The sequence below is a fragment of the Gymnodraco acuticeps genome, unplaced genomic scaffold (assembly GCF_902827175.1).
Source record: "Gymnodraco acuticeps unplaced genomic scaffold, fGymAcu1.1, whole genome shotgun sequence".
Taxonomy (NCBI): Eukaryota; Metazoa; Chordata; class Actinopteri; order Perciformes; family Bathydraconidae; genus Gymnodraco; species Gymnodraco acuticeps.
In genome coordinates this window covers 1,220,775-1,240,377 of record NW_022992081.1, presented here as the reverse complement: position 1 = coordinate 1,240,377, position 19,603 = coordinate 1,220,775, and the positions used below count along the sequence as shown (strand labels likewise).

Below are 19,603 nucleotides of genomic sequence, written 5' to 3'. Positions count from 1 at the left end.
TCGCGTCCCTTGCACGCGTCTTAGCTCCGCCTCCGTATGCGAGCGAGAGACACGAGGAGGTGACGCGAGGACAGAGGAGTCCTCAGGTATTAATTGGGATGTCCTCGTTCACTCAAACGTCACTTTTAAACGACGTCTGTTAATGATGACATGTGCACAGCTGTATCCCCTCTCATCGGGCTTAAATAACCCTAGAACCGGCCCATTTGTTGTTAAATATTTATTTAAATTAATGAATCTTTCTCTTGTTAGTCAAGGAATTCAATGTATGATGGTTGGTCCTGTTTTTGTGTTCCGTTTGTGTAAAATGTAGCCTACATTTAAATAAAAATATAATTATAGTAATGTGAAAGCCTTTACTCTGAAAATGTGTGTCCTGTAGATCCCCACATTCACCACAAACCCACATTCAGGACTGTGAATTTTAAATAATTTAACTCCTGAATATCTTAACACAAAACAATACAAATAATTGTTATTTATCAAGATCTAGCCATCTATGAAATAACTTTCTTAATAGCTATGTTTTAGTGACGTTCAAGATCATTAAACATGACTTAAATTGTTAGTATAACCTTAAGAAATGAATTGCACATAATAATTCCCATGGAGCTGTGAGCACTTATACATTTATGTGACGCTTTTCAACTCATTCTTCTAGTTCTCCGTTTTCCTGTGTTGAAATCGAACAGTTGTGAAGGTGGGGGCGGGGCTTTTATACGCGAGTAGTGAAAACACTTCCGCGTAGTCTGCTCTCGTGTATCCTCCTTAGGCGCTTTCACACTGCGGTACTTTTCCCACAAAAGGCGCTTTCACACTGCGGTACTTTTCCCACAAAGGTTCATGTGAATTTAGTTCATGAGAACTCTTTAGTTCTCATGAACTAAGTACAGATCGCGTTCACACTGGAAAAAGTCCCTGGGGGTGGATTAGGCAAATTAAGCCGCTGACGTCACTTGTTCTTCTTCTGCTTTGGGTTTACTGGCAGGCCGCAAACCACTTCCCGGCGTATACTGCCGCCCAAAGTCCCCGGCCGGAAGTCCCCGGAGTTAGGGACTGGCTTCAGTAGAAGCTGCTGGGACTCCCAGCAGCTTCTACTGAAGCCTTCCGAGTAAATCGCCAGAATGCCGACACCTCCTCATCTCCACCACTCCCATGTTTTATTTTGTGTTGCCATAAATTAGTCTCTCTGCGTTTCTGCGCTGGGCTAATGCTAATAATGCTAATGCGAGGATAATAAAATGGCGGCTTCACAAAACTTTTTGGGAGTTTTACGGGGCGTGGTTTGCAATCCTTCCAGCCAATCAGAAATGTAGCTCTTTTCTCACAAAAGAGCCGTTCGAAAGTCCCTGCTCTCTAGCAGGGACTTTCGAGGGGGTAAAAAGGTTCACATGAACTAATTTTAGTAACGGCTCTTTTTGTTGTGAACGCGATAAAAGAGTTCACATGAACTAAGTTCACATGAACCTTTGTGGGAAAAGTACCGCAGTGTGAAAGCGCTTATTGGGATGAGGCTCTTGTGTTTCGGTAGTGACATGAAAACTGGGGACATGATTTTTTGAGTATAGTTTTTTTTATTAAAAACTGATACCCACAATAAATCTAAATATTCCAACTTCTGTTTGAATGTAATCATAAAGATCTTCTAAATACAGCATTGAACACAATTTAAAAAAAAATGTTTTAAGTGTTATTTACATTGAAATGTTGATGTCAGGGTTGGGGACACCTACTTCCCAATAGAAAGTAGTAAGTACACTGGCTATAAATTATGTATTTCTACATATTAAGCGTATCACTATCTAATGTAATGCCTTGTGTTTAAATAGACCATAACATATTCTTAGTAAATATCTATATATGAATACTTAATTGTCTTGTTAAATAGTTTTTCTTGTTGTGGGACCGCACTTTGTACTAATTCAGTAGAATGCCCCATATAGGGGAAATAAAACATACAGCCAACCTACTGATATAGATATATCAAATAAGACAGTATACAAATATGTACAGTAGGCCTATGTTTTATTTAAATATCTCTAAATAAAGCCCTTCGACCTGTAGTGGCTTTTATCACCGTAGAGAGTGGGGCGGCACCTTTTATGATGGTTCATAGTGCACCAGTTAAAGCGTAGAAGAAGAGGAGCAGGAAGTAGAAGAAGTCCTCCTAACTACGTTACCGCGAAAAGGTCTACACGCATTTGTATTCGCTTTTTGTCAAAGGTAAGCTCTAACTGCAAAGGCGTAACTTCTCTTGAAGGTAGTGGTACTGTGCAAAATAAACCCAATGATTACACGTTCACAAACATGGTACTGTTATTCTGGAAAGCGTTAGCTAGCTTGCTATCATCAAGTGAGATGCCAATGCTACACCGTTGACATTAGCTAAGGTTAGCTTGTTAGATGTTAGCAAAATATGCATTCGGATAACTTTTCTACCATAATTCAGTACATTTTACAGTGGCCGCTGTGCCCTGACTAGAAACGTTTGTTTTTCTACTGAAAGAGGTGGTAGCTTCCTGAAAGTCGTGACAGCATGGCCGCTGCAGAGCAGTGGGATGAGCACCAGGCGTATGAGGAGCTGCTGTACTGGGACGCCCTGATCCAGGAGGGCCACCGCCTCCTTCCGCACGACTTTGATAGGTACACAAGCACGCACTGCATGCACACAGCAAAGCAATGTAATAAGAAGTGTTCTTAAGATAAGATGTACCTTTATTGATCCTCGTCGAGAAATGCAGGTGTTATAGCAGCAACAGAATAAGAGAGAGAAACACAGGATGAGGATATACACAGGTATATTAAGAATACAAACAAATAGAATAAACATGTTTAAACTGTATGAATAGAACTAAAACAAATGACTTGACTCTGATCAGGTGAATTTACAGATTCAACAGATATGTGAACATGGTTAAATAGACATTTAAATGTACATTTAACATAACCTGATCAGTACTTGTGGGTTATCTGTCGCCACTTTTTTGTTTTTCAGACTCTTGATAACCTTAACTCTAGGATTAATGTTTGTTATTTTGAGAAATTAAAAAGTTAATGTGGAGGAGCCAGCTACCCGCTATAAAAAAGTGTTGACAGATAACCCACAAGTTATCCTTAGATGAAGTAAGGCAATTCAAATTGTATAACACAATTAATGGTATTTATTTTTCATAAATACCAAACATTAAGCAACATTTATTTTTCAATAATTCAAAAACAAGATATAACTCAATAAAATAAAACTCAGTTAGCGGTCTAGAAACCTGTAAACAGACTCACACAGAAATGAATAATAAAACTCACATAATAGACATCCATTTGCTTTTGAATGTGGGCACAGTTAGAGTAGATTCACTAAATTGATCTCAAATTGGGACATTTCTGGTAAGTTTGCCACTGAGTTGATAAGAAAATGAAACATTTCTTTGTTTCGCGCAGAAATGACTTTTATTCTATCAATCTGTTGCATTTCATATATAATGAAATATTCAAGCACAGTGGGTAGATCAATAATTCTAAGGGTCTTTTGCTATCTCTTCAAAGTGACAACAAAACATTCCGATTTGAATGTTACTGTATTGTTGTAGTGTCTGCTTTGGTGCTTTTCTGTCAGAGCTTCCCATACATTTTCTTTTCCTCTTTCCAGATATGAAGATCTGCGCTACTGGTATGACAGCCTGTGCTACGAGGAGGAGCTGAGGCGATACCACGATTACGTCGCAGCTATAGAGGAGATTGAACACCACCCAAGGCACCATGAGGTCCTTATTTCTCCTTCTGAATCACCCATCAAAGACTTAATAATCCACAGGCTTTATAATTTCACTCATTTAACCTGCCTCCAAATTAAGACTGAACATCTAATGTTTTCCGGTTGCTGTTATGCTTTAAAAAGATTGTTCTTCCTCTTTCATAAAGGCTATTTCTGGTGCGTGTTTATTTTGTATAAAGTCAGGCACTTCCCAACTATTACTATTAATGTTTTTACTTCCCAACTTTATTTTTACTTCACATATTGTATACAAGTGCTTTTTCACTAGAATGCATCGAAGTAGCAATAAACTGGATAAGAAATGCAAAAACTACTTCTAATGAATACTCCTATAATAAAAACAACTAAATGTATATCCGCTCTCATCTACACTATGCCGTCTTTTTTTCTCTTACCTAAACCTTACGTTTTCTGATTTCCCAATAAAGGAGGCTCCAACCCCCCGGGCGCGCACAGGGCCTTATGACCGCCACGTGATGGCCAAACACTCTGAAGTGTACCCTTCCCCTGAGGAGCTGGAGGCGGTGCAGACGATCGTCTCGCGGGTGGAGTGTGCCCTAAAGACTGTGTCTGACAAGATGGATATTCCGAAGGATAACACAGGAAATACAATGAGGTGAGCAGCATTTCCAAATGCTCTCTGCCAATGAGTTGAAAAGTATACATACAGTACCAGTTATTTTATTGTTTTTATATAACTTCATATAGTGACTGTGTTTGTTTATTGGTTATTATATCTGGTTGAACACCTTACTGCACTAGATACAACATTTAGGTCTATTTAGACTACATATATATATGTTCACAATGCATTTATATTTAGAATATACATACATTCCGAGTTTATTCTTTTTATAAATCATATCTTAAAATAATATATTCGATAAATAACCGACCTAATAAGGGTAAATCGATAAGTATCATTATCAAAACATCTTAACTACTCTAATTTTAAAATCCCTAATTAAATGCAGATCAAAATTAGACTTTTAACCTGACAGTTTTTCCTCTTAAGAGAAATGCTTCCATTATTATTTGTATTGCTTTTCCCTCATCACAGTGCAAGTGTTGATTCACAAGAGCGTGTCCTGCGGGGGGTCATGAGGGTCGGCCTGGTGGCCAAGGGCCTCCTGCTGACCGGAGACAAGGACCTGGAGCTGGTGCTGCTCTGCTCCAACATGCCCACCGTCACTCTGCTCAATCAAGTGGCTGAGAAATTATCTGAACAGCTAGAGGTAGAACTGACTACCTACAGTCGTTCTCTTTAAATACATTTCACAAATTGAGGTTAAATGTGGTCCTTTCTTAGATATTAAGAGTTGTTTTTCCTTTTTTAACAGGCAAGTTCAGCTGGGACATATACAGTGAGCCAGTGTCCGGAGGATGCCAGTCTTGTTGTGACGACTACCAAGCAGTCGATCCTGACGCTCACTATCCACCTGACTTCACCTCTGGTCAGGACAAATCAAGAAACTGAAATCGCAGAAGAAAAAAATGAAGGAGAAGAAGGTACGTATGTTGGTTGAGTCTCCAGCATCAGCTTCCACAGCTGCTCTGATCTGTGTGTGCTCAGTGTGCAGACACTGTGCCGCTCCACTGACCTGTAACTCACATGGTTGTCCATCATCATCATCTTCTTAACCCTCAGTGGAGCGGTCACAGTGACTGTCTTACACCGACGCCGGGGAACAACCAATCATTGTTGGCTCTTCACCTGCTCGGGGGTCCCGTCGTCGTTTTGGGACAAACTGGTGTTTGCCTCGCTGATTCATGTTGGTGATAACAATGCTACAGTTATAAAAACAACTCTGTTTATTCTTGTTTTCATGTTTTCATGTTTTAAACTGAAGGCTTTTCAAGAATAACAAGTTAAAGCGCGTATTGCATGTACTTACTTGATCCTGAATATGTACATTTGGCACCAGCTGCAGCAAAACTGATACATTCAAATGAAAATGGCATGAGGGTAATGATGTGGCTTCTATCAATATCCTTTAAATGTAGCAGGGAAAAGGTGTAAAAAAACAGAAGCAGTCTATTTTTTCGATGCTTGTCCTGGTTAGTGGAGTTTTTATGGAGCTTCTGCGTTGATCAAGCTGTATTTACATAGTTGCCCAATGTTTCAAGAAGGTGTTAAGGGGAGGCATACAGAACCATACCGGCCGTAGTGCAGTTTTAGTCCATTGGGTCCAAATCCCAAAGTCTCTCTTCCCCCCCCCCCCGCCCCGTCATTTTCAATCAGGATGACAATTTTTGCGTGTTGGGTTTAACAGCCTACTGTTTCAAGTTATTGTAATTTATCCTGACAGAAATAGGCCATGTTAAAAAATCACCATAATCATATCCTAGATTATTCTTTTATGAATTCAAAATGAGGGATATCAGCAAATAACTAAATGAATAATATAAACGCCTCTCAGCAGGACACGGTACAGAGAATAAATACAGGAAAAACAGTCAGTAGCCAGTTATGTTACGACTGTAGGTAGTCAGTTCTACACGCTGTCGAGATTTTGTTTCAACATTTTTAGAGTTGTTTTTTCACGTGTGATTATGAATTACCTCGAGCACTGATCAAATGGTCTTGCACGCCGTATCCAGGCCCCCCCCCCCCCCCCCCCCCCCCCCCGGTGTAGAGGATGAGCTTAAACTTGCACACAGCTGGTATGGCCCTTTGTGTTTCCAATCTTTTAATAAGGCACTTTTAGATCAGGGCCTCCATCAGTTTTGCTGCAGTTTGGGGCAGACGTGAAGACTCTAAATGCTTGTGATTTTCAATTTACTGCCTTTTAGTTTGTGCATTTTTTAGGAACGCTGGACCTTTGACCAACTGGACACACTGTCTCAGGAGGGGGGGAGCAGCAAACCCAAGCCGTGTGGCTGAGGGAAGGGGGTGTTCAATGTAGTTCACAACATGCTATGCAATGTTTTTAATGATACTACATTGTTTACTTCCATTTTAACACACTGTGGAAACGTGGGCCGGGAATTGTGAGATTTATTCTTGCTGGGACCAAAGATTTACACCCCCTTTCCCTGCTGCTGGTTTGGGGAAAGCTGCTACTCCCTGAGCTGCGAGACAGAGCCCACCCCCTTGGTCAAACTGTACCTTTTCTTCTTACCCCACCTCGTCAATAGCTACGCGAACAGACAACGATCCGCCGGACGTTCTGGACATGCAGAAATGCCTTACTGCCTTGGCGTCTCTCCGCCACGCCAAGTGGTTCCAGGTTTGCATTCACGTCCTTATTTGTACGTAAGGTTGAACTGTTTCTTTGAGTAGTGTTTCCTGTCTATCCAATTAGAGACAGTAACCCTTCACAATGTTTATTAACTCATAAAGAGTGATCTGTTGATCCATACCAATGACACATTTGATTGTATCATTGGTATTGACAACAGCATATCATTTTCTTTATCAGAAAATTAATCTTTCAGACTTCAGCTCTCTCTATATTCACTTTGTGTGTTCGTACATTGAAGTCTTGTTGATTTGGAGACGGCTCAGTTGTTCCGACCTGTCTGTGCTTTGTTTTTGGGTTGTTTTGTGAAACCTCAAAACGCAGGGTTAAGGAAACATTAGCTCCTCCCACTGAACTAGCTTTTGTTTGTGTCTCCAGGCTAAAGTCAACAACCTGGGTTCTGCCATCCTCGTGGTCAGGATCATGAGGGACTTGTGTAACCGCGTTCCTACCTGGACGCCACTGTCAGGATGGGTGAGGAAACCGTGGTCGTATTTGTGCACAAATGGAGCTTGGATGTTGATAATGTTTGTGTGTGAAGTGAGGAAGTGTTTTTGTTTGCCAGAAGTTAGCATCATAAGCTACATAGACAAAAAACAATGGGATTTTCGAATGTCGCGAAAGCAGAGATCTGTGGCAAACAAACGTTGGTGATACTTAAAAAAGTTTCCCAGTGGGATAAAAGGGTTACACATTAACACCGATTTAATTATAGTAATAGCGTATATGCAATTTCCATAAGTAAATAGCTAACTTAATGCTAATAAACGAGCTACATGACAGTCGCGTGACTTCATGTCACCATTGCGAAACTAAAGGTGACTGATGGTCGGCGTGTATTTACTTGTATTTTATGTAGTAGAACAAGACATGAAAAACTTGTTAGCTTGTATTCACCACAGACCTTCTTTCCACCATCTAACCAAAACTAAAATGTTTACTAATTTCTGGGACTCATTCCCGCACCACTCTAATTTTCTCTCCTCTGATCTCCTCATAGCCTCTGGAGCTGCTAGTAGAAAAAGCTATAGGAACGTCTGAGAGAACGATGGGAGCGGGCGAGTCGCTTCGCAGGGTTTTGGAGTGCGTTGCATCTGGAATCCTCTTGGAAGGTTAACGTTTGTACTAATTGTCACACCAGCATTGATGTTTATACACTACCATTACCATATACTAATGTAGCTGTATCTGTGCATAGGAGGCCCTGGAATAAAAGATCCATGTGAGAAGGACACATTCGACGCCGCTGCAAATCTGACTCCGCAGCAGCGGGAAGACATCACGCAGAGTGCTCAGGTAAGAGCAGGATGCTAATGCATGACTCACTAATATGTTTGGATTTAGTGGCTCACTTTGACATTCTCCATAGTTTGCCTTGAGGCTCTGTGCATTTGGACAAATGCACAAAGTGTTGGGGATGGACTTCAAACCTACAAAGCCTCGGAGAATAGGGGGAGCCGGCAAAGAAGGCACAGGTACCTATCGATCTCTTTTATTTCCTGTGTTGTTTGTCATGATTTGTCATGGAAGAGTCTGTTCTCATGCTTGTTTCTGCTGCGTCCTGCAGCCCAGATACCGCCCGCTGGACACTTCAGCCTGCCAGCTAAGAGACCCTACACACAGGTAGAGAAAACTGAAGGGGAGCCCCAACTCAACAGCAAGCAGAGGAAGTTTCTGAAGTTCCAGAAGCGCTTTCAGAGGAAATCATGTTAGTAATGAGTGTCAGCAGACCTGCTGTAATCTGAGCCTTTTTACTGTTGAATGAGCTGTTTAAATATGACTGAAATGTTCGCCTTCAACGCCATAACACAACATAAACTTGTACAATATTTTTTGTTTCTATTTTCAATTCTCTTTATATGACTGTTTGAAAAAATCCATATTATACATGTATCGAGTGGAGATTTTATTATGTAAATGTAGCTAGATCTCTTGCCTTCTAATGTCTGTACCTAATTAATTGTAGGGGTTTGCCCGACTAAGAATGTACAAAGTCTTGCCTACTAATAGTCAGACTTTTAACTAATTTAATTGTTGTTTTTCCGTCATTAAGTGACGTTATTAGTTGTTTGTATAGGCCGGTGTGGGTGGAGCAGTTTTAGTCATTTTGAAAGAGAGACTGATAGAAAGACAGAACACGTGTTTTGGGCTGCTTTTGTTTTGTGGTTATAAATGTAACTTTCGGCCCTAATTCAATTCGCCCCATTGTAGCAACAGACAGAAGGAAGGCCACACAGAGAGCCTCCTGCTTCTGATTCCGACAAAGACGCGTTCAAAAAATAAATATATTTAGCATTCTGGTAGTGCTATATTTCTACGTGAGTGCTCTAAATAATAACATTTTTTATACAAGTTAGCAGACACATTTTGTTCTTATTTAGCTAAATTAGAAATCAGCAAGATGCTCCTTGGATAGGACCAGCGAGTTTGTATGGTGCAACTTCATCTACATCAGGGGTGTCAAACTCAAGGCCCGGGGGCCAAACCCGGCCCGCTACTTCATTTGATGTGGCCCACAAGAGCTTGCAAAGAATATAATCAGTTTATAAGGTTACGTGCCGCTTTACAGGAGCACGTTGCCCATAAACTACATGTCCCACAATGCATCTCATTTTGTGAGATGCACTGAAGAGACTTGCAATTATTTGCCCTAGACTTCTGCTTTCAGACGTAGTTAATTATGAAGTTATTACCTAGATAATAATCCAATGCAGAGGAAATATTGTAAAATAATACATTATTTTATATATATTATAGATATTTATCCATGTATATTATATAATCTTGAAGTTACCACCGGCCCTTTGAGTGCAACCATAATTCTAATGTGGCCCGCGATGAAATTAATTTTGACACCCCTGATCTACATGATGTCTTAATGCAAAATAAGGAGATTAATTGTAAATTAAAATGAGTTATTAGTTATGAAAACAGAATTATTAAAAGAGTGATATTTATACCAAAAAAGAAAGGAACCAATAAATGAATTGTAGAATCAGACAAATCGTGCCCCAATATTGCCCAAGTGAAATTATCCTTTGTTTCCACAAACACTTTATCACCAGTCAGGCTCCTAAGATTAGATGGTCGTCTTTTAGGGTGCCCCCTAATAAAATGACAACATGACGTATATAAAAGCTGGGTGAAATGATTGCAGAGCTGCATGAATTCATAGTTCTGGATATCTCTCAAGGAAACTGCTCATGTCTAATGAGTTTATTTTCCTTTTCTCCGTAGTTACGGATGATTTTAGCATGAATGCTGTGATGCGTCTGAACCAGTACAGACCGGGCCTGGAGTACCGACTCACGTCTCAGACTGGTCCGGTCCACGAGCCGGTCTTCACCATGGCTGTGGACGTGAACGGGAAGACCTACGAGTCAACGGGACCATCCAAACGAGCGGCCAAGCTTAACGTAGCCACCAAGGCAAGACTCCTGTATTTCTTATTTAAGATTATCGAGTTGGCCTTCACAAAAAAAATCTTCTCCACAGTGAAATACATATTTGATCCGTGTCCAGTTATAATAGTATTAGTAGTTAGTCATTTGAAATAAACCTATGAATTTGATTGTACCTCTATCGAGGGGGCGGGGTTAGGGTGTAGTGTGATACAGAGCTACTGTGCAACCCTTTTTGTTTGCAGGTTTGTAATAATGAAAGGTATGTAAGGAAAGATGATTGGATTTAATGTAAAAATACAAAGAAATGTATTTATTTTGTAATTTTCTTTTGGCATATATTGAGATTTAAAAGGGTTAAAAAGGCATTTGTCGCTTTATCTCGACAATGACGTCTTTTAATGGCAAAACATCTGAAGCATTTTCCTGATGGTTGACACATGGTATTTGAATAAAGCAAGAGTTGTTAATAATTTGACTTTTGTAATTGACAGGCCCTGCAGGATCTCGGCCTTCCGACTGGCGCAGAATCTAAAGTGGAGCCCATTGTTGAAGTGGAAGGAACCAAGGAAGTAGTGAAAGCTGCTAGCACGGCCTCTAATGCATCGGACGAAGTATGTTCCTCAGTTCCTCCCTCTGAGAATTCTCTTTAAAAAGATCGTCATGTGTGTTTACCGGCCAATGTTTGTTAATTGCTTCAGAGCGGTCAGGGTCCTATCTTAACCAAACATGGGAAGAACCCTGTGATGGAGCTGAATGAGAAGCGCCGCAGCCTGAAATACGAGCTGTCTGCAGAGACTGGGGGCTCCCATGAAAAGTGCTTTGTCATGGAGGTGAGTCAGCGTTATCACATACAAGAAAAACACAAAGGTTTACTGTTGGGTTCTTTTGGAGGGTTTAGCGTCTGCGAACTCTAAGTGGCAGAATCAAATAAGATGACACACTGTAATGTATGTCAGTTCAAAAAGCACAAACACTTTGATGCTTTATCTTTTTCCTGTCCATCAGGTGGCGGTTGATGGAGAGAAGTTCAAAGGGAGAGGCTCTAATAAGAAGGAGGCGAAGTCGTACGCTGCCCTGGCTGCTCTGGAGAAGCTGTTCCCGGAGGAGTGTGGCGTGTCAAACACGGACAGAAATGCTCCCAAGAAGAAAGTCACCTACACTGACATGGTAACTCATCTAGTTCATGATATGATATATTGTTTATCTTGTTAGTTTTGCTGAACTTGTAGTCCCAAACCAAAAGTTCCCACGATCCTTAAAAGTGTGTGAATTTGAGTGAAAAAAATGATGGCCAATGAAATGAAGTTTTGACTCATTCATGTTGTGTGTGAGCTTCTGTAAAGACTACCGCTTCTCATTATGAAAATGATCTGTAGTACCATTAATCATCATTGTGGCTTTAAGGTTTTGTTTCTGTATAAATGTTTAATAAAACTTTTAGTTCCTTGGTTGAATATCAAAATTGTTACACAAGCATTAGCTATTAACATCAATTATTCGTCCATTTCCTGTTCAACAGCACATCCCGGGGTTCGGCACTATCCGCGGCATTCCTTCAGACTCGGGGTCTCGGGGCTGGGGTCCCAACAGAGGTCGAGGCAGGGGCCGAGGAAAGCAGTTTTCCTCAGGACCGAGCTATAACAAGAGTAAAGATTTTGCACTCACTTGATTTCAGCTTGGTCTTGCAAAGACAATCCTTCCAAGGTCCTTTTGAATACACTTCATACGTCTGTAAAGAAACCAACTAAATGTTCATTTCTTTCCTTTATTTAAAAAGCTAACTACAGTTATGAGGGCGGGGCTGGCGGAAGCTATCGTAAGTATTTACTACTAACCGAAAAGTCTTTGCAGTCCCCCTAACATAACTAGTGAAAGGCGACATTTGTTTCCCTTGATAGACGTGTTTCCATGCTTGTTTTTGTTTATTTATATCATCACTGAATTAAAAAATAGACATTGTTTGAAACTGATTTAAGAAAATAATAATGTTAATAATAATCGTTATTTGTATAGCACATTTAAAAAACAATAACAACAAATTGCTTTACATAAAACATTTTTAAAGAAAATAATATTTTTTTTTTAAATATCCTTAATTTAACCAGGTAAAAATATATTTTCCAAGAGTGACCTGAATATATAACTACACACAGAAATGAACAAATATGCATTAAACAAAGGTCCATTCAACTTTAATAGGATAAAAAGGAGTCATTGAAATGCCTGTTTGTAAAAGTGTCTGTCCTTCAGAGAAACCGTATGGAAGCTATGCAGCCAGCACCACAGCCACAGACCCCCCCGCATCAAGCAGCAGTGTTGGCTACGGCACCTTTTATCCAGAAGGCAGTAGCACCAGCACATATGTCTCCCCGCCCGTCTCCAGCTCCGACACCGGCACCACACAGGGAGAAAGCTACCAGTCCATGCCTCCGCCCACCGACCAGGAGAGCCCCTACAGCTACGGCTACGGAGACGAGAAGAAGAAGATGCTGACCCAGAGTCAGACGCAGAACCCGGGAGGAAACTACTCCATGTACAGCACGGCTTACCCCAGCTCAGTGACGGGCGGACAGATGTATAACACTCACGGTGAGGGAGGATGGAGTTGAATTTAACTGATACAATCAAATACAAATGTTCTTCCTGCTAAAGGTTTTTAAGAATCAATCAAATGTTTTTGGTGTACACGTGATTTCTCAGGAGAAACCCTCCTTGAGCATAAACTTAACTTTGATGAAACGTCACTGTACTAACCAAGGTAACTGATTCCATTCATTGCCATATCTCAAAAAACGTCTGGAAATCAGTTCAACACAGGCACAGATCACTACTTAGACTTAGTCTAATTACAATATTGACGTTAAAGGGCTCACAACAACGTTTTTTCTAGATATAACTTATCAACTCATAGGCCGATTATGACAATTTCACTCAAAGGTCTAATAAAAATAAAGTTATGACGTGTTGGTTATAAACTGCAACTGGACTTAATCCACATCCTGCTTTAAAAGGGCCCTATTTAGCATGTTTTCAGGTCTCATTGTTTTCTGTGCCTCTAGTCTATGTTCAAAAAGCCTTTTCACCCTCTGTCTAAAACCAGAGCCCAGTCTGCTCTGTTTGGTCAACTGCTTAGAGATGTCCCGTCCCTTAGCTTATCACGTACAATGTGTTGGGGCACTGGCCAAAAGAAGTGTGAGTGTTACATAGTGATGTCACTATGTTACAAAAGTAAACAGGAGTCCAATGGTGGTGTTTCAGGCAGGGGGGGAGTGTGAGGGAGAGAAACTCCCTCATGAGGGACCACACAGATGTTATTCTTTGTAGACCATTTACATGCACAAAACACACTACAGGAGAAAACCCCCAAAAGCATAATAATGTATCAGACCCATCATATAACACCTTCTGGTTTGTCCACAGATTGGGGGTACCAGGGCTCCGGAGGACAGAACCAGAACAACATGCATTACTAATCATCAGTGTACAACCTTCTCACCTCACTATGTCGTGTTTTTGTTGCGTTCTCACATCAATAGCTCTTGGACATTTGAGTTATCTTACTTTACTAGCCATAACAATGGTGATCTCGCTAAGTGGTCCTACGACGCTGGTTAACAACTCGGTAAATCAACCCAGGGTTTCTCTGTCCGGCGGTTCAAGTAAAAGGGGCGGGGTTAACAACATTGACCAATAACAAACCTGCACAAGCGTACAGACAGCGCAGCGTCATACGTCAATGAATGAAGAGTCATCTGTAATATTAGACAAGTATGAAGAATTTAAACTTTATGCATCCGTGAGTTAAACACATAATCCAGGATAAAGGAGGGACGGCAAAAAAAACGACTGACTGTTTGAATGCGTATTTAAACAGCTTTATAATATCACTGCCCCATTTAAGACACAAGTGGATCCGACACTTGAATGACCTTTGAGTGTTTCGTCAACTGAATGTGTTTTTAAAATATTTTTTTGTGGAATAGAAAAGAAGATATTATACATCCCCACAAATAATAATTTAAAAAAATGTTACCGCAGTAAACAGGGTTATTTTTATATATTAAAGGCAGCTGTGGTTTATTAAACGTTCATCTAAGTGTGTTTACCGCAGGTGTTAGTCAGGTCTTTCTGAAGATGGGCGGGGATATTCTGTTAATTTACATGTTCACACAGTTGGCGTTGTATTGCCGCCCGTCTTGCCTGCATATACTGCAGTTTCCTTCAGCCTGGAATATAACTCTTGCTATAAACTCCCCACACAGAGCTCTGATTGGTCAGCAGGCGGTGCTTACACTCGAATCTCTTATCTCGAACATTACCTGCTTCGGAGCATAAGTTACCATGGGGATTTACCTGGGTAAATAGTGAACCAGCGTTGTAGCACTGAAAATACAGATTTAACCCTGAAGTGACCTCACTGACCCCAAATCCTCTTCTTAGTACAGGCTTCTGTTGTAGACCGGTTGTAGGTGACGGATGCAGGCTCCTCTTCTGATCAGAGGGTTCCACTCCAACCTCCCTAATGTCCGTGTTGACATGAATGTAAAAGAAACATACCTGCTCTATCATTATGTCTTCTCTGTACGGTTATGTTTTTTCCATCTAGTAACCTTGTTCTGTATCAGTACATATGGTTTTGATTTCTGCTTGTACTTTTGACCTGAACATGTCTTTTAGTTTCTTCTTTCTTAAATAAATGACTCTTATTTTGAAAAATGTTTTACTTCCAATCTGTTTAATTATTTAATAGACAAGTACAAGGTTACAATATAGCCCTAACCTTGCAATCCTGAATTCAGATTTGTAATTACTTTATTAAGGGGCACACCACAAATTGAATGTTGCCATTACAATGACATTGAAATAGGTTTAAAATTAAATATCAAAGTATAGGAGGCTTACATATCTGAACTATTAGTCTCAGTTTGAGAAAACACTTAATACATTTCCCACAATGCTACTCGCATGGCTTCTTGTATTACACTTTCCTGCCTTATAAACAAGCACATCTTTCAAACTCGGACATCAGAGTTGACATTTACTTCTGAAAGCCTCCTACAGAGCCAAATAATAAATGACACGACTGTATTGCATTGCTGAGAATTTACCACCTGGCAAGGTTTCTTTTTTTAAATTAAAGTTAGTGGTGCTTATTTGTTCAGGCCCACGTATGTGAATAGAATCTGAAATGATCAACGCTAGTTGCTCAACTGTCAATGTAGAAATATTTCTTCTATTATGCCTTCTATTGACAGTTTGATTTTGTCAGGCAAAAACAGTTTATAATGAACTGATGGCCTTTTAGCTGTTTAACGCAATATCATGGTTTCAAAGTGAGAAGAACGCACTATATAGTTGTTTATTGTACTATTTGTGAAAATCGTTTGTTTCAGAAGTTAAATGATACAAAACTGCATTACTTAAGACTACAGTTTCACCTTGCTGTCAGCATTCGTTGTGCTTTAAGTTTACGCATTAAGCTAGGGAAATAAACTCAGTGAGATATTTATTTATCTTATTTATAAATGATCTTAAAAAGTGGAAGCAGACTGAAGGAAAAACTGTGATTAACACTGAGGTGGAGTCTGGACACCGGCTATTATAACCGTTGTGGATCACATGTATCTCAGATGAGTCAGGGTGAGCAATGATCAGGCCCTGCTCCGTGTCCCGGGGCGGGACGCCTCCTCTCCAGGAATGCTGATAAAAGGACGGGCAGGAAGAGTGTCCCTCAGCTCGTCCTGAGCTCACCACTTATCAGCTGTGAGTGTTTTTTATCTTGGTCTCTGACATTATCTCTCCAGACTGCAAGTTGTTTTTCTTGTCAGCCAGTTTATTTTTTTCTATGAGAGGAATGAGGCATTAGATACTTTATTTAGCTTTTCTAGTGTCACTGCTGACACTAATGGAGTTAATGTGTGTACATCTGTGTGTTTCATAAGGAGCTCTTAATTAAGAGAAGCAGAGGTGCAACTTCATGCTTTAACAAGCATGAAGTTGTGACCTTTGACCCTCATTGCATCACAGACATGGCTGCTGTGATTAGCTTCCATTAGCTACATCTTGGACATGTCAGGCTGTAGCCAATCACAAGTCACCTGAAGGCACAAAAGCAAGCTACTTTTGTTGAGAGATGTACTGTAGGAAGGGGAGAGGAAGCGTTAGCTAGATGGTATGATGATGATGATGATGATGATGTTGCTGCTGCTGCGGTTAGTGGTCTGTTCCTCTTGTGCATGTGTTGGTTTCATTTTTGCTGCTTTGGTCTAAATCTCTTATTTGAGCTGCATTTGGTTTGGCTGCTTACTGTTGATCTGATTGTTTTTTTTCAAAGATGGCACTTTCACTGGTTTACATCTTAATTGCTGCCATTCATGTGGCCTACTGCTATCCTACTGCCTTCGAGAACTTGGAGGCAACTGGTAGTAAGTATAACTTTACACAGCTTTTTCATGATTTCTTGTTAGTTATATCAGAGGGATGTGTTGCTGTCGGCTTTTTAAGAGTTTATTTTTCGTTCCCTCACAGAAAACCGAACCTCAATTAAGTTCCTGGCTGTGGGAGACTGGGGTGGTGTGCCCTATCCGCCCTACATCACCGCTGTACAGAAGGCTACTGCTCGGGAGATGAGTAAAATAGCAGAGCAGATGGGAGCTGACTTTGTTCTGTCCCTTGGCGATAACTTCTACTACAGAGGTGTGGACAGCGTGGACTCTCCTCGGTTTCAGGTCAGTTGAGTAAACTGAAAATATGGGGCAATTTTAAATGTGAAGCAATATTGTGTAAGGTGGGTTAAAAACAAAGATCTTGTGTCTCATCTTAATCTTCTATCAGGAGACGTTTGAGACTGTGTACACGGCCAAGTCTCTCAAAGTCCCCTGGTATGTGCTTGCTGGCAATCATGACCATGCAGGGAACGTCAAAGCTCAGATTGAGTACAGTAAGAAATCGGACCGATGGTAAGGATGAACCTAAACATTTATATAATAAATAACTTGCCTTTAGTCTAATAAAAGAAAAAAATCAAAGGAATACTTAACTTCCAAAATGACCCTTTTAATATCAATTACTTGACCATGTTACGTTTGCGAACAAGATGACAAGTTTCAAAACGTTAAAAAATAGAGCGTTAGTAATTGACATACAAATGATAATTTCATCAACCTATTGTTGTCACAACCCTGCTATCCATAACCTTCTCAGGAGGTTCCCCTCTTACTATTACGAGCTGAACTTCCGGATTCCCAACACTGGGAAGACCCTAACCATCATCATGCTCGACACCATAATGCTGTGCGGCAACTCTGACGACTTCCTGGACGAGAAGCCTCGCGGCCCTCTACGTGTGGTGGATGCCAACCGCCAGCTGACGTGGTTACAGGGGCGACTGGCTCGCTCCACGGCAGACTTCCTGTTGCTGGCTGGCCACTACCCTGTGTGGTCCGTGTCTGAACACGGGCCCACAAAGTGTCTGCTGCAGAGGCTCCATCCTCTCCTCAAAAAATACAACGCCACTGCTTACTTCTGCGGGCATGACCACAATCTGCAGGTAGGTTCATGTAAGCTCTGTTGGTATTAATCTGCATGACTTTCTTCACATTCACCTTCTTGTTTTTGTACCCCGTACAGTATATTGAAGAGTCTGGTGTGGGCTATGTGGTGAGTGGGGCTGGAAACTTCCTGGATCATGATATCCGCCACTGGAAGCATGTTCCCAAAGGTTCGGTGAAGTTCTTCACGGGCCAAGCTTCAACTATGGGAGGATTCGTCCATGCAGAAGTCACCAAGAACAAGATGATCCTGACCTTCTTCCAGGCTATAGGCACGTCTCTCTACCGCACGGTCCTCAGCCAAAGGAACTTTGAGTAGACTAGCTCATACAGTACGAGTAGTGTAGCTTCAGATCACAGAAATGATTCATAACCCTGCGTTTTAATCGTTGGCATTAATATTTCGATGCAATTCATAATGTGTATTTTAAAAGAGAATCAACTAGTTGTACATGTGAATCTATTGTTAAAAGAAAATAATAAATGTTTTTTGGTAGAGAATTTGTCAGTGTGTGAATTTGCAAGATGAATATATTTTCTTATGAAGACAAAGAGTTCAGAAGACTGTGGTTCATAGAAGTGCTTGGTGTCATCTGCAAATGCAACCATGATCAGATATGTTGGTCTGAATGAGTAAGCAGTTTTAGTTTTGACTTGAAAGAGTTCTGAGGCTTTTTTTTTATGAATGAATGTCTTTTACAGTAAGACTGCTCAATCCCTTTCTTGTCAGGTCTGGTACATGTGTCGGAAGAAATTACACCTCAATGTTATACCTCTGGTAACTGCTCCAAGTTTGCACTTATGTAAACTTGTACATCCAAATACTTAGTCTTCCTGTGCTCAGATGACTTCCTGCTAACAGGAGGAGACTGGGTAGGAATGTAACTGTTTGCTCTCTATTCATAAACAGTAGCTAAATATGACCGAGTAACACAGTAGGTGCTTTTGTTCTCTTTATGAGCCACCATAAACTTGCAGGTATGTACATCCAAGCCATTAAAACAAGTACTTTATTCCCTTAAGCTTGCCTGCTAACATACAATCTGGAAGGATAAGATGTTTTAGTAGGGTTGGACAGACTCAAACTAGAGACAATCTTGCCATGAGATTACACCAGCTGTGATGCCAAGTGGGGGTGGAGCATTGGCCACATGCCCACTCCCTGCCCCCTACTTTACACATCTGTAACGTTCCCTGACTGCTTCTAAGGTTGCGGCTCTATCGCGGTCATAAATCTGTCAAATACCTCGGTCTGGTAATTAATTTGTTGAGAATAGACAGAATCGCATCACTAAAACATTCCCACATTTTAGGTACTAGACTGGTTGGCATAACATGTTTGCTTGTGGATACCGTGCTGAGAACAAAACAACTTTTTCTAAGCCATTCACCTGTTTAGAGGCTTTGACTGAATATTTCCCTCTAACGCAGGGATCAGAAGGCATACAAGAATCTCACAGTGCACCTTAATGTGCAGGCAACCTTTTGGTTGCTTTCATTTGCAAAATTAAATGCGCAAATGTCCCAAATAGAAAGTTGTATTTGGGACATCACTCAGCCTTTTTTTAATATGGGCCATCAAAAGCCTGTGTTTTAAATACTGACATGAGCCTGCTGCTGAAGGTACTAAAAGGC

General features: G+C 40.7%; 2 protein-coding genes across 5 annotated transcripts; both read left to right on the top strand.

The window, feature by feature from the left end:
• The first annotated feature begins 2,114 nt into the window (after window positions 1-2,114).
• Window positions 2,115-15,136, top strand: LOC117537256 (interleukin enhancer-binding factor 3-like). The gene is made up of 20 exons (XM_034202420.1): window positions 2,115-2,223; window positions 2,507-2,643; window positions 3,647-3,761; window positions 4,201-4,388; window positions 4,833-5,007; window positions 5,113-5,281; window positions 6,911-7,002; window positions 7,393-7,488; window positions 8,015-8,126; window positions 8,213-8,310; window positions 8,384-8,489; window positions 8,582-8,722; window positions 10,252-10,442; window positions 10,910-11,029; window positions 11,117-11,248; window positions 11,424-11,585; window positions 11,938-12,064; window positions 12,196-12,234; window positions 12,669-13,007; window positions 13,839-15,136. The coding sequence occupies exons 2-20, from the start codon at window positions 2,537-2,539 to the stop codon at window positions 13,889-13,891; spliced, it is 2,562 nt and encodes an 853-aa protein (XP_034058311.1). The 5' UTR covers window positions 2,115-2,223; window positions 2,507-2,536; the 3' UTR covers window positions 13,892-15,136.
• Window positions 15,137-16,143: 1,007 nt separating this feature from the next.
• On the top strand, window positions 16,144-18,469 carry acp5a (acid phosphatase 5a, tartrate resistant). 4 transcript variants are annotated; one of them, XM_034202424.1, is made up of 6 exons: window positions 16,144-16,181; window positions 16,753-16,843; window positions 16,947-17,146; window positions 17,253-17,377; window positions 17,622-17,967; window positions 18,048-18,469. In XM_034202424.1, the coding sequence occupies exons 2-6, from the start codon at window positions 16,753-16,755 to the stop codon at window positions 18,285-18,287; spliced, it is 1,002 nt and encodes a 333-aa protein (XP_034058315.1). In that variant the 5' UTR covers window positions 16,144-16,181; the 3' UTR covers window positions 18,288-18,469. The 4 variants fall into 4 exon arrangements, with proteins under 4 accessions (XP_034058315.1, XP_034058312.1, XP_034058313.1 ...); XM_034202421.1 differs by lacking the exon at window positions 16,144-16,181 and adding an exon at window positions 16,234-16,590; XM_034202422.1 differs by lacking the exon at window positions 16,144-16,181 and adding an exon at window positions 16,235-16,630.
• Window positions 18,470-19,603: the final 1,134 nt, after the last annotated feature.